Below are 14,411 nucleotides of genomic sequence, written 5' to 3'. Positions count from 1 at the left end.
GGTGCTGCGTGAATCTCCGCGCCTCTGCGCGCCCCGTGCGGAGCGGCTCCTCCCCGGTTCGGCCCCGCGGGGCGGTGCGTCCAGCTTCGAGGATGCGCTCCACCGCCCCCCGAGCCGCTGCGGGAGCTCTGAGAGCGTGGCTCCGCAGCCCCGCGCTCTGAGCACCTCCTGCTTCCCGGCTGCTTGCCGTCACAGCCGGCAGAACGCGGTGCGGAGCTTTGCGGTCGGCGGTGCGGAGCGGGCATGTGCCACAGCAACTGGGCAGAGATCAACGCAGAAACACGTCGGTCGCTCTGACTGTAATGCCGCCTGTTTATTTCCGTGGAAATTACAACAGCGACAAAGAGACTGATAGAGCAGATTCTCAGCTCCAAAATACTATTTTTCAGCGTAGTCATCACCATTAAATGTGCGTTTTTAGCAGGGATGAACAAGAGTTGCAGCTGGGCTCGTACAGATCTTCACCGGGGGAGATGACCCACCTTTTCACAGCTGCTGGGAAAACACACAGTCACAACACACAGTTGCCCACACAGTCTATCTTTCACTGTGCCAACATCCACTGTTTGGTCTCATAAACATTCAGCGAGCATCGATGAATGTCAGCACGTGTTCAGCCCCTACTGCCTTACCGCCGACATCCACCTCCTTTTATTGTGAGCCCAAGTGATTAAATGGGAGGCATTACTTTCGGAGCAGGCTTCTCCATTACCAGCTGGGGGATGAGTGCAGTTAGGATGGAGCCATGGGCAGCGCAGGGCTGACAGCAGCAGAGCCTTGGCCTGGAGCATCCCCTGAACTGCAGGAGGATCAGCTCTGTGAGCAGAGCCCTGCTGTGCAGCAGCGATGGAGAAACAGCCGCCGTCAGCCACAGCTTCACACACCTCATGCACTCACCCCCCCCCCCCCAGGAGCTGCCATCCCCTGCAGCACGATGTTTATTTCCCCGGTGCTCACCCTACATCACACACAGGCTCAGCGGTGTCCGCTCCGAGGGTTCCTGCAGCAGCTCCAGCCCGAGAGCAGCGCTCTGTGCCAGATCCTATCTGCTGCCTGCTGCTGCGCAACACGTGATGCTGCAGTAGGACCTGCAGACAGCTGCAAGGCTGCGCAGGAAATCTGAGCTACGCTGTCATCATCTCCTGAAATAGCTCACAGGACACTCAGAAACACGGCGGTGTGTGAAATGTGCTCAGAGCTCAAATCGTTTCATAACGCTCTCTGTGCCAGGCTCTTCTGATGCTTGTGATGTTGTCTGAGCTGCAGAGTTTGCCTTGGGAGACACCAAAACATCCATGCACCGTGCTGGGCAGGCCTGTGAGCCCTGGTTTGGGGCTGTCTTCTTGTCGATGCTGGCACAGCTCTGGGCGTATGTGGAACACGATCAGCCAGGAGGGAAAGTGGGGCTGTGATGTGGGCAGCAGGAAGGCAGCAGGAAGACGCAGCTCCTGTTTGCAGCGTTCTCCCAGGGAGCACGGGCTGCTTGCTGCTGCACACATGGTGTGAGGCTGTGAGCTCAGCAAGGGGCTGACCCCAAGGAAGCCACTGAAATTGCTGCAGCAAGCAGCAAGCCCCCCACTTGGGCACTGCCTGCTCCCTCCTGGCTGGGGTGCTGCTTTCCTGTCTTTATTTTAAAGAAGCATCCTGGGAACAACATGCAGGAGAACAAACCTTGCTGAGGTGGCATCTCGGCAGCAGTGACAATCAGAGGTGGAGGAGGCTCCAAAAAGAGCAGTGCACTGCCAGGAGGGCTCTGCAGCAGTGCCTGCGCAGGAGAAGCAGGTGGCAGCATTGATCCAGGCCAGGCAGAGAGCTGCAAACCAAGATTAGAGATGGGAGATGATGTCTTGCAGCAAAAGATTGGGACTCCTCTTGCCTGCAGAAGGACTGCAAAGGATGGCTCATGCCCTCCTGAGTCACCGTTCAGCCCAAGGTGGTCCTGGTGATAAGAGTGAGTGGGGCTATGGGGGGTTCAGGGCTTGCAGATGGGCAGCTCCAGTCCTTAATGGTATAAGGATTCAGTGCACTCTCAGATCCTTATTTATTGCCATTATTGAGTCAACAGTAATTATGCAGTAACTGCAGTTGCCTGGAGGAATAATTTGCAGTGCTCATAAACACCTGTGGTTAGACTTCAAATTTAGCATATAAAAGTAAGTGCTCACACATAGAAGGTGCTCACATTTATCCGGTTTACGGATGAATCCTCAATGCATTGTAAATTTCATGCCTTCAAGATGAAAACACCTTTGGGTTTTCTCCCATATTTTGCTTGAGCAAATCTATTTCCTAACACAGCCTGGAGCTAAGGTGGGTCAGAGGGAAGTGAGCAGCCGTGGAGCAGAGCAGCTGCTGTGTGTTCACATCAACCCCACCGTGTGTGATGATGTGGCTGTCAGTGATGGCAGTGTGGCTATCAGTGTGTCACCATCCGGGAGCTCCTGCTCTGCTTGGAGCAGTTCCTACCCAGGACAGCCCCACTCCCCATTCTGCACTGCCAAAGCAGCTCTCAGGTGTCTCAAGAGCTGGGAATTAAAAGCACAGACGGGAACGTGGAGTTTTGTGACTCCGTGTTGTTCACACAGCTCCCAGATCAAACGAGAGCTTGCAGACCAGCAGGGCAAAGCAGAAACCGTTTGGTCAGGCTGTGTGCTGAGTCCGAACGGCTGCTCCGGGGGTCTCCTCCATGCAGGTGCCTGCCGTTATTTGCAAGGAGTTGCACCTTTGCAGGCACCACGTGGAACTGCTGGAAGCGGGGATCCTGCCCGCAGCAGCGTGTGCCGGCTGGGCAAGTCCATAGAACACACCTCCGGGAGCGGGGAGGGCTCTTCCAACGCCTCTCGGCCCCTCACCAAGGAACTGAGCAATCCTACCCGGTGCCACATCGACTCCAACGCAATGCTTCGGCTTAAAACCGCTCCTCCCTTTGCCGGATTGCTGCCCCCCCGCTGTATGATGCTGTTTTAAACCAAGAACCATCTCCCAGCGCCGCTAATTCTCATAGCGGGTCTTTCCCTTATTCTGCCCGAGCCCGGCTGCATTCCGCTTTCCATCACTAGGTGGTGCGGGAGGGGCACCGCACGCAGCGGAGCCGCATTGCGCCCCACGCTGCTCGCCCGCCCCACGCACCGCCCCGCATCTTTCGTATCATGCACCCCTCGTACCTCATCTCCCACCGCCGCCGGTGGTTGGGACCGAAGAGCACGGGGAGTTCTCCTAAAGCGAGGAGATGTTCAGAACCGAGAGCCTGAAGCGCTCCCGAGCACCGCAGCGCAGCACGGGACGGCACCAGCAGCGCTCCCTGCATGACAGACGGTTCCAGCACCGCCAGCAGCAGCTCTGTCTGTTTTACGGTGTGCGTGGGGAAGATCTGTTTCCTCAAAGTCATTAAAATAGCCTCTGACAACATGAGAAAGCGAGGAGGGAACACATTTTCCAGTGCCTCTTTCCCACTGCCTCCCCTCCTCCAGCACCAACATTTCCATCCCAGCGCAAATGGAACAGCTGAGATCTTTGTTCAGGTCCCTGGGGCGCCCAGCCAGCGACCAGGGCGAAGTTAAACAATTCCAAACAAAAGCAGCAGAACAAAAAGGGGGTGCGGCGATAGAAATCACGCCGGCTAAGTAGGAAACTTCGCTGATGATACATGGAAAAAGTTAAACAATTAGAATTTCAACCAATTTGGCTCCCGTCCCACCTCATCGAGTTAATAAACGGCGCTCATCGTCCCGTTTGATCTCAGCAGGCGGTGTTTCCATAGCAAGGAGGAGCACAGGGAGCGTCCAGCACAGGGCGGGGGGCACCGGGAGTATCGGGCAGCAGTGGGGAGGGGAGCTGGGGGTCTGGTGCTGCTGGGCAAAGCCCCACCTGAGACCTGCACAAGTGTTCCAGGGCAGACATGAAAGCAGTGGCTGCAGGAAGAGCTGTAAGCACATTCATTATTTGAATTTGTGCACTAATCAGACAAGGGTCACGCAGCCAGGCTGCATGAAAGGATGCCGGGAGGTTTCATACCATGTGCAGATCTGCAGCAGCTTTGGCTTTTTTAAATATTTAAGGCACGTTCAAATAACGATTTCCATACATGATTGTTTTCCAAATAAAACCTTTTTGATCAGTCATTTGTGGAGACAAAACAACTCGCATCACTTCCCGCTTTCCCCCATACTGAACTGAGCAGCGATGGGGCGCTATGGAAATTCAGCTCCGTAAGCAAACAGCCCTCTGTTATCTGCTTGCTAAGCCCAGCAAACCTCCCTCACCCTCCCAGCATTCACCTGGAACGTTGGAACAGCCCCGCTGAGCCCTTAATTCCCTAATTACACACGCGTGCAGGAAGCGCTAAACGCGCTCGTGAGATTTAATCCGTAACCGTTAGACATTCCTGTTCTGTTTCTTGGAAATGACAGCACACTTTCCCCAGCTCCCAGCAATAACAGAACTTTTGGGGGATGTCTCTTCCCACGGCCGCTCTCCCTCCTGCCCACACCAAGCCCTGGGATCTGCCCCAGCACTGACAGCACTGCGCTGGGCATCGCTGCCGTGCACCAAAAGGGCTCACCCAGGGGGTGGTGAGGCACTGCAACAGGCTGCCCAAGGAGGCTGTGGATGCCCCATCCCTCCAGGCATTCAAGGCCAGGCTGGATGTGGCTCTGGGCAGCCTGGTTCTGCTGGTTGGTGACCCTGCACCTAGCAGGGGGTTGAAATGAGATGAGCACTGTGGTCCTTTTCAACCCAGGCCATTCTATGGTTCTATGTAAATTCAAACCTAACACCCCCAACAGCAAACCTCAGACACAATCAGATGCACAATGTGTCATTAGAGAGGTGCATCTCTTATATTTCCTTACGGCTGGTGGAGCAGGAACGAGTGGATTTGGGGTAAGAAAACCCTCTTTGTGCTGTGTTTATGTCACAGGATTGCGATTAGAGCACAACACAGCAGCAGCACGGCTGGAGACACATGATGTGCTGCAGAGCACAAAACAGCCTCAAGGGGTGGCCGTGTGCTCAATGGGATCTCCAGCACACACACACACAGGTGCTGGTGACAGAAACCTGAGGATCAAAGGGAAAGCAACTAGGGTGAGGCAGAAAACCAACAATACCGTTTTTTATTTTGTATTTCATACAAACCACATCATCCTGCAAATGTTTTACAGCGTTAAATAGAGGGAGAAGGTGGCGCTGGCGAGGCCAGGTCCCATGCTGGCTCCGGGCATCATGTGGGGAATTGATGCCAAGAGTCACTGTCACAGTGCAGTGCTGTGAGGTGGCTCCGGCTTTATGCTCCTCAGGAGGATGGAAGGTGTTGGTAACTCGTAGGAATGAGCATTGCAAGAGAACGGTGTAAAAAACATTGATTTGTGGGTAACGTGCTTCCAAACTAAAGAGATGCAGGTGAAGCCTGGGGCTGCGGTGCCTGCAGCATCACTTTGGTGCTTCCAGCTCGTGGGGTTTTTAGGGCATTCCCTGTGCTGCAGGGTGAGGAGCTGCTTTGGGGAGCACAACTCCTGCAGTGATGTGGGGGAGCCCTGCTGGGCTGTCAGGCCCCGCTCTGGGTGAAGTGCAACCTTCCAAACAGAGCCATAAAGGGAACAGAAGCGATCCGTGAGCAGCAGTTATGGTCAAACCACAGAATGGGTCCAACATCCCCTCCTTCCCCCTCCTCCAGAAGCACTGCTGCCAGCCCAGAAACAAGCGAGGTTAATAAGGAAAGTCAGAGCAAATGCTGCTGCTGATTGCAAACTAACGAGCTCCAAGCAGAGGCCCGCAAACAAGAGGTGATAACACTTCATACCTGATTAGCCTTAGTCTCCTAATCACTTACAGCTGTCCCAAGTATTTCTATTCAGCTGGCCCAACCTACTGAGCAAGGCTATGCAAATACAAGCAAACCCAGGCTCAGCTGGGTGATCACATTGCCACGCATTCCTTGTACTTAGAAAACGAAAAACACAGATGGCAAAAGGAGCTGGGATGGACGTCCTGCAGGCAGCTCCCTGTAGCCCTATGGCAGTGCCTATCTCCATCCCTGTCCATGGAAGGGAACAGACACTTCCCCAACCTCCAGCATCTCACTTTCGGTTTTCTGGTCCCCAGAGGCGGTGTCTTCCCCCCACTTTTGTTTTTAGGGCTCTTCCCTAGGGCTGCACTGCTGGTTCTCACAGACCCCAGAGGTCGGTCGGTGCCCCCCAGCACCATCTGCCCTATGGAGTCATCACCTGGGGGCTCGACTGCAGCACAGTCCTGCTGGCCCCTTACACAGGGATGCAGTAACACAAAGGAAATGCTCTTTGCCTTTACAGAAGGAACTTTCGTATTTATAAAGCATAGAAAGCAGAAATGTGTTTCCACATGTTTCCACAAATGTCCCACAGAAATGTGGGACCTGGTGCTACCAACCACACAGCTTCCATCACTGTGGTGGCATCTGACAGCAGGGTGTCTGAACTGCACCTCTCTCCTCCAGTCATGAACTTGGAAAACGTTTCTCCAACATAACAGCATCCCAAGAGCTTCAATTATCTCCCCCTTAAACAAAGCCCACAGAAAGCTCTGCCACAGATCACATCCACTCGCTCAGGACCGGGGGCCAAGCAGCTCCTGTGTCTCCTCCCAACCTCCGGGGGGGTTTTGCCACCCCATCCCCAACTGCTGCATAAGGGCAGGGGGGAGTTCTGCAAAAAAACCCAACAAAAGGTCAAAGCAAGGATAGAAGCAGAGCACCTTGCTGTGAGGAGCAAGGGGGACTGAGGTGCAGGAGGGCAGCCAGGTGTGCTCCCACTGCCTCAGCATCCTTTAGATGTGCTGCTGGGCAGGCAGGAGAGAGCAACTGAACGGGGAAGGCAGGAGCAAGCCTTGCTGGGTGCTCGGTGTGCAGAGGAACAGAGCAGTCACCAGTGGGTGGGAGACTGAAGCTGCAGTACAGGAGGCAGCTCTTTGTAGTAGGTAAAGTGCCTTATTTTCTTTGAGCTTTCCTTCCTTTAAATGACAGTGGGGGGAGGGAAGGAATCCTGGTTTTATAGGGGAAAAAGAAAAGAGAATGAATCAATATTTATACAGATCCTGGATAAGGTTAAGGCACAGACTAATAACCCAGCACAGCACCCTCCCCCCCCCCCCCCCCCCAGATAAAAAAAAAAGTGTCAAAGAGAAGGGAAAAACCTGTTCCTACGCTTTCAACACCATCCCCTGGAGATCCCAAGTGTAAACGGTTTTATCTACAGAAAGGCATTTGAGTCGGGCTGCAGTAATCGGGGTTGATTACAGCCACTCTGCGAAGCCAGCGGCGTGCGTGCGGGTGGGCGAGCGCCGTCTGAGCCCTGGGTTTAGACGAGTTCAACTTTAGCGTTCGGATAAACAGCCACCACGTCATAGCCCTCGGGGGGCTTAACCCTCTCCTTGGCGTGGGTCTCGCAGTACAGCTGCTCCTCGATGAAGAAATAGCCCCTCTGCTTCAGGTTGAGGCCGCAGTCGTCGCACATGAAGCACTCGGGGTGGTAGAGCTTGTCGCGGGCTTTGACGATGGTTCCCCTGGGGATGGCGAGAGCGGGGTCAGTGGGGACGCAGCCAGAAGAAAAGCCCCCCTCCTCCCCCCCCCCCCCCATATTCTCCCTGTGCTGTGCTGGGAGCTGGAGAGCTGCAGGCATGCGCAGGAAAACTGTGATTTGTGAGCCTGCCTTCTTACAGCACGAAGAAATAAAAACGCTGGCATTCTCCGAAATGTGACTCAGCGTGCGCCTGCCTGAGAGCCGTTCCTCAACAAATGGACAAAAATAACCCACAGATCTCTTCTGCTTGACCCTGACAGCGTTCCTGCCTCAGGGAGGGAGTGCCAGAGCACGGTGCTATTCCTGTGATAAGCAGGGCAGAATTGTTCAGTGAATCATCCACATTTTGCTGCAAGATTCCCTTAGAAGGGGCAGTTCCCACCATCCTCCTCAACTCCAGCTTTAGTCATAGAATCACAGAATGGCCTGGGTTGCAAAGAACCACAGTGCTCATCTCATTTCAACCCCCTGCTGTGTGCAGGTCACCAACCAGCAGCCCAGGCTGCCCAGAGCCACATCCAGCCTGGCCTCGAATGCCTGCAGGGATGGGGCATCCACAGCCTCCTTGGGCAACCTGTGCCAGTGCCTCACCACCCTCTGGGGGAAAAACTTCCTCCTCATATCCAACCTAAACCTCCCCTGTCTCAGTTCAAGGCCATTTCCCCTTGTCCTATCACCATCCACCCTCGTAAACAACTCCCTCCTGTTTATTTGCTCCCTGTAAGTACTGAAAGGCCACAATGAAGTCTCCCCAGAGCCTTCTCTTCTCCAAGCTAAACAAGCCCTGTTCCCCCAACCTTTCTTCATAGAAGAGCTAGCCAGCCCTCTGATCATTTTAGTGGTCCTCCTCTTAGCAAAAAAGCACCCTCACAAAAAGAACAAAACAAAAAACAAACAACAGCAAAAGGGGACTCAAGGATTCTGCTACAGCTTCTAGCTTGTGTTGCTGGTGGAAAGCCACCTGGCTGCACAACGCACGCAGCAGCACTTACACGATCCCATTGCCACATCTCGTGCACTCAGGGAGCATCTGCAGTCCGGACATGGCAGCGCCAAGCTTTGGTCCTGGAGGTTTGATGCTCCGAGGGTTGCTCAGTCTGTCGAGTTTTTCACCTGCCAAGAGTTTTAGACAAACACAGATTGAGGGCTTGCTCCCTGGCGCTTTGTTCTTTATTTTTACTGTTGCTGAGAAGCCAGAGGGTTATTTTTCCCAGGAGAAGACATGCTCTGCTTGTCACAGCTTGCTTGCAAAGAAGCAAAGAGCAAACATGTAAACAGTGAGACCAGCATCCTGCAAAGCCACACAGCTGGGTGCACAGACGGGCACAGACACCATGTGGGCCCTCTGCTCTGCTCACCCCAGCAGCACGTCTGTCCCCACTGGGACAGTGCCAACTCAATGCACAGACGTTCTTATAAAGCATCTCAGATAGAAATTAGTGATTAGTGATTAAATTTCAAAGCAAAACAAGCCCACTGGAGAGGAATACGGCACAATCATTGAATGGCCTGGGTTGAAAAGGATCACAGTGATCACGCAGTTTCAACCCCTGTTATATGCAGGGTCGCCAGCCACCAGAGCAGGCTGCCCAGAGGCACAGTGGACCCTTTCCTTCTGTTTCCCAGCCCACAGCCTCCAGGCACAGCCCTGGTGCCATCACTGTGCTGCAGCCGCCAGGAGCAGAGCCCCCCATCCCTCAGCCCCTGGCCAGACAGCCCCAGGAGAGCAGATCTAAAGATCAGCGGCCCGGGGCCAAGTGCTGTGTTTTTGTGACATGTGAAGGCTTAAGGAAAAGGGAGAGGGCTGGAAGCAGTCAAAAAACCCAGCAGCAGCACTGCTGGTCATCTGAACTTTGCTGAAGCATTACAGAGCTCTGCGCTGGAGAAATGCTCATCACTCAGGTCCCCAAAACTGCTGGTCTGTTATGCAACAGCTGGGGCACATACAGCCCCCAGGCATCTTTGTATCCTCCTGTATCCTCCTCTCTCCTCCTCCTAGCCAAAGCAGATCATTCTCTCCTTTCAAACTGCAGCACAGCGCCCTGACTTCCTACGACTCTTGGAACTTCATAATGAGATTTGCAGCACTTGGTATTTTCCCATAAAAATCTAAGTTCCTGGATTCACATGATTAGAGTAAGAGGCTCTTGGAAGGAAACGAGAAGAAGCTTTTAGCCCCAGTGATTGCAAAGAGAAGCCTGAAAGCTTGAACATAAAAGCCTCAAAGGACTTAAGGTTGAAAGGCAAATAAAAAGAAGCTGAAATGTATCTTCTGGGGATCTTATTTTTTAATGCACAGAGCTGGCGATGACCTGAGTTAATGAAACAGACAGGAAGCTGGGACTGAGCTAAGAGCGAGCCAGAAGCTCCTGATCTCTATTCCTGCTGAGGACCGTCTACATCCTTATGTAAATGCCATTTATTGAAAAAGCCATTTGATCTTTCATAACGATCCTACTGATCTGCTTTCAACCATTACATTTGTACCAACAATCTCAGGAACACAGCTGCCATGGAGATGCTCTCTGCAAATGCGAAGAACCAGCACAGCTCTAGCTGAGCTGTGGGCAATGCACAGTTGAGAAGCAGGAGCAGCCCAGCTGGTCAGCATGCAGAAATGCCCCCAGCTCCTGCCAGGGCCCTTTGCAGCTCCCAGCACCCAAAACTCAGAAGGAAAAGGAACACAGCTAAGCCAGCAATAGCATCCTGGTGGGTGCATGGCCATGAAGAGGGGATCGGAGGGGCAGAATGGAGGTGTTTTGGGGACACTCAGCACAATGCTGTCAGCAAACCTCCTACCGTTCTCCCCAGCCTCCAGCATGCCCTGCAGGTAGCGGAAGGACCCCGACTGCTTGGGCTCTGAGGCGGGCCTCTCGTAATCCTGGAGCATCTTGTAGACATCTGACTCCACGTCGATCCCGTTTCTGTTCCGGGGGAGGGACTTTAAGGGGTCGGTGCTATTTGAAAACAAAGAAATACTCAGATCAGATACACGCAGCAATCGTCAGCTCATCAGGGATGTACCTGGATGGAATCCAGTTTCACACAGACAGCAGAGCACCTCTCTTCCCTGTCATCTAGGCCTGAAGGCATGCCCATCCCGGCACAGAGCTATTCCAACTGGGATCAGCTTGTTTCCTGTTTGTTCCCTGTTGAGCAAGGCAGCCAGGGCAGGACCAGCTACTGGATGCCTTCAGGAGAGAGGGCAGCTGCTTACAAACACTGCACACTTCCCTACCACAAATGGCATTTATTGGGGGGAAAAATAAAAAGCATAAAACAACACTTTTAATTATGTAGGTCCCAGGGAATCCATCCAGCCTGTGTGACAGTTCTCTGGTGGCAGGCATGGAGGGGACTGCTGTTCTCACCACGGTCCCTCTGGGTCAGCTCTGCTGGGAAGCTCTGAGTTAGCACATCCACGTGGGGTACAACAAACAAAGAGCAAGGCAAAGCATTATGCCAGGATGGCTGAGAAGCATCCTTTCAATGTGTGATTGTCCTGCTGGGTAGAGATGAACTGAAGTGGCACCACCGGCACAGGATATGTGAAAGTGCAGCAGCCCGCAGCCCAGCCTGCCTCAGCAAGACCCACCTGGGCTGCTCTTAGTATAAAAGCTTTTTCTTTCCTATGAACGTTTATTTGGTGGGCTCCTGGACAGCTGCACTGAGCAGATTGTACATTTATAAACATCCCATTTCATCAGGCTTTGTTTTCCCTGTGAGCAATTCGAGCGCCCATTTCAAGGGTTGGCTGCTGAGATCATGGAGGACAAAACCCATCTGAATGCATGCTCTGAAGAACAAGGATGGTGATGTAGATGATATCCCCTGGTGCCAGCCCCAGGCTGGGGGTCATCAGCAACAGAGGGGTCTTATGTGGACCTGGGATAGCAGAATGTTTGGCCACCTCAGAGACAGATGATCAAGCATTGCCCTGATATTCACACAAGGGTCTTGTGGCTCCTGCAAACACATGAGTTCTGTTCAGAATCTGGCATCTGCCAAGCTCCAGTTTTTGCTTTCCCTCCCACCTTCACTTGACCAACGAAATAGGAACCAAACCCAGCATCCTCAGTGCCGCGAGGAGCTCTGGGAGCACCACCCAGCTGCCACCTCTCCTGTCCTCAGCAGGATGCAAGCAAAGAGCTGTCAGTGGCAGACTGAAGTCCCTCTGCATGCTGACACCACGTGCATCATACCTTTGGGAAGGAGAGATGTGCAGCCCACTGAGCTGCAGCGGCAAGGCAGCATCAGCACTGCTGCTGGCATGCGGCCGGCTGGGCTGGCAGTGCTGCAGGCTCAGTGCCTGCCTGCTGTCCACTGGGCTCCCACCTGCAGTGTGGGGCACGGGCCTTTTGCCCACTGCAGGGCCGTTATCCTGCAATGGAAGAAAAAAAAAAAAAGCAGAAAAAGCATGAGGTTTCTTGCTCTTGGTGCGAATGCAACATGAGGCTGCCCTGTGATGTGAAACTGCAGTAGCCGTACTTTATGCACACCGTGGAAATTAGAGGTTTGCACCAGGAGGACAGTCTGTAATTAGATCTCGCTGAATCTATGCAGCCTTTCCTGGTCTCTAATCACAAACCTGCCTGTTTCTCCAGGGCCGGCCGTGGCCAAGGATTCTCCATTTACACTCCTGTAAAAGCACGCTTGTTATTTCTGCAGGAGAAGAGCTGTGAGGCTGCTCCAGTCCCTGCGGCCGTTCCTGCAGTGCTCAGTGCCTTCCTGCTGCTTCACCCAGCAAAGCACAGCAGCAGCCGGCTGCACTGTGGGCACACGGTGTGACCCAAAGCTGAGTTCTTGGGTTTTTCTCTGGAATTCCTACACTTTTGCCTACTTGCAGCTATTTCCATCCACATGAGTCAGAAACACACCCGTGGTGATGAAAGAAATAGGCCCTTCTGCAGGCAGCCGTGCTCTCTTTCATGTTTCCACCCATCCCAGGGCTGACATGCAGTGCTGCTGCCCCGCTGCAAAGGAGAGCGCTGCCCACATCTGTGGCACAAGGGCTGAGCAGAGAGGAAAAAATACCTGCAAACAACCAGCAAAGCACATAGCGTGGGCTCTAAGCCTACATCTGACCAAAACCATCTAATAAATACTAATGGGAAACAAATGTCTATCACTGGTGCAGAGGAGAAAACACCAGCACTTCCAAGCGTAGTAAAAAACGAACGGTTAAGAGAAATAAAAAACAGATCCTGCCAGAAAAACATTTTGCAAGTCCAATCCTTCGGCCTTCCTGGGGCAAAACCCCCATTGATAAAAACAGGGCTTTAGTAAGAGCTGTGGGATGGGGCCCTCACGTTTCCCTGTACCCCAGATGTGTGATTGCAGCCCTGGGTGCCATCACCACACGGCACACCTGCACACACACACGTGGGAAAGTGGTTTTCAACCCAATTGCTCCAAATTAGCTATTAAGAAGGGAATTCTACTGCCAGGAATAACATTTTTAACTATTCCCCAATTTCTGCTCTTAAAAAAAAAAAAAAACAAAAAAAAAAACCACCTAAAAATTGCAACCAGGCTGCAGGTTTCCAATTCCCAGATTGACATCGCTATTTCAAGGGAAATAAAGAAATATACTTTCAACCATGACATGGGGAGGAAAATAGGGATTGTAAAGGATTTGGGGAGGCAAGCAGCAGCACATGCCCTTGGACGGCAGGGCACCAGGAGCTGTGGGCTCCAGGGCCCAAACAGCACTGCGTCCATTGGGACGTGCCAGGATTCCTGCCCTCCCCACAGCACAACAGAGCCTTCCCCTCTGCAGGCTTACCATAACCCACAGCAGCCCACGAAGCATGGCGTGCTCCTTCCTGCCCCACTCAGCAATTCACAAAGCAAATGCTTCCATAAAGCATCGGGTCTGCCCAGTCCAGCCCCTACCCAAGGATGGGCACCAGCACTGAGTGCCAGGATCAGCAGGGTGCTGCTACCCCAATGGGGCTGGGAACCCCAAACCTCTAACAGGGACAGTCAGGCAGATGGGCTCCTGCTGAGCCTCCCCAGCTCAGTGCAGATTTGCTGAGCCAAGCTGGCATCAGGGGGCAGCTGAAGGGGAACACATAGAAAGCATTTTTCCCCTCTATGCGCACAAAGAGTTTTGTTCTTTGTCTTTACTTCTCTGCTAAAATCTTCCCTCTTGCATGAAAAACCATTCCCTGGATCGAATTCAGTCTCCCTTTTTCCATCACAAAAGCTGGTTCAGAGTTTTCCCACGAGACCTGCATGAGGCTTTACATCATGCACAGCGCTCACGCCTTCGTTCTCAGAAACCTAGAACCAGATGGATTTCTTTCCAGTTCTCAAAATTCAAGATCACAAAGTTTCTTCCCCCTTTGGGACCTAATTTGCTTCTCTCCGCTGGCTTTTTTTTTTCCTGCTTTTTATGGCCTCTCTTAAATTAAGAGGGTTTGCAAACCCATTCTGAGAGCTGGCCTGCTCAGCTTCGCCGAGGAGAGCTCCTGCAGCCTGCAGAGCAGAGATGTGCAATCTGCTTTCTCACGCTTGCCTTTGAGGAGCATCCATCACTGAGAGGGGCTGAGCTGACACACAGCATCTGGGGCTCCTGGAGCCCAGGTTGAGTGGTTCATGGCTTTGCAGCTCCTGCCAAACATTGCTCAGCCAATTAACAGGCAGCTTAGCCCAAAGCCTTACATTGGCCTGCATCTCTGTTGGAAATGGGAACAGACCTTCCACTTCCCTAATGAAAAATGTTTCTTTTGCATCAGCGCTGGCACAAAGGCATGCTTTCAGCCCACGACCTGTCCATGCACAGTGGCAGCAGGAATGCCTTCTCCTCACACAGGTGTTGCTCAGCTCCAGCAGCTCCATCCAGCAGAATAGAGA

The 14,411-nt window shown here is 53.0% G+C and overlaps 1 protein-coding gene across 1 annotated transcript in view; it reads right to left on the bottom strand.

The window, feature by feature from the left end:
- Positions 1-7,331: 7,331 nt before the first annotated feature.
- The window catches only part of PDLIM4 (PDZ and LIM domain 4), a gene marked incomplete at both ends in the record, with an annotated part of 30,326 nt that continues 23,246 nt past the window's right edge, over positions 7,332-14,411 (bottom strand). The window contains 4 exons of the mRNA XM_079542334.1: positions 7,332-7,536; positions 8,546-8,666; positions 10,353-10,510; positions 11,756-11,934. Coding sequence (XP_079398460.1) covers positions 7,332-7,536; positions 8,546-8,666; positions 10,353-10,510; positions 11,756-11,934 — 663 coding nt within the window. The remainder of the gene's footprint in view (positions 7,537-8,545; positions 8,667-10,352; positions 10,511-11,755; positions 11,935-14,411) is intronic.

Source organism: Tetrao urogallus (genome assembly GCF_951394365.1).
Source record: "Tetrao urogallus genome assembly, chromosome: 14".
NCBI lineage: Eukaryota > Metazoa > Chordata > Aves > Galliformes > Phasianidae > Tetrao > Tetrao urogallus.
Note: the sequence above shows the minus strand (reverse complement) of the source record. Positions and strands in the feature narration are given on the sequence as shown.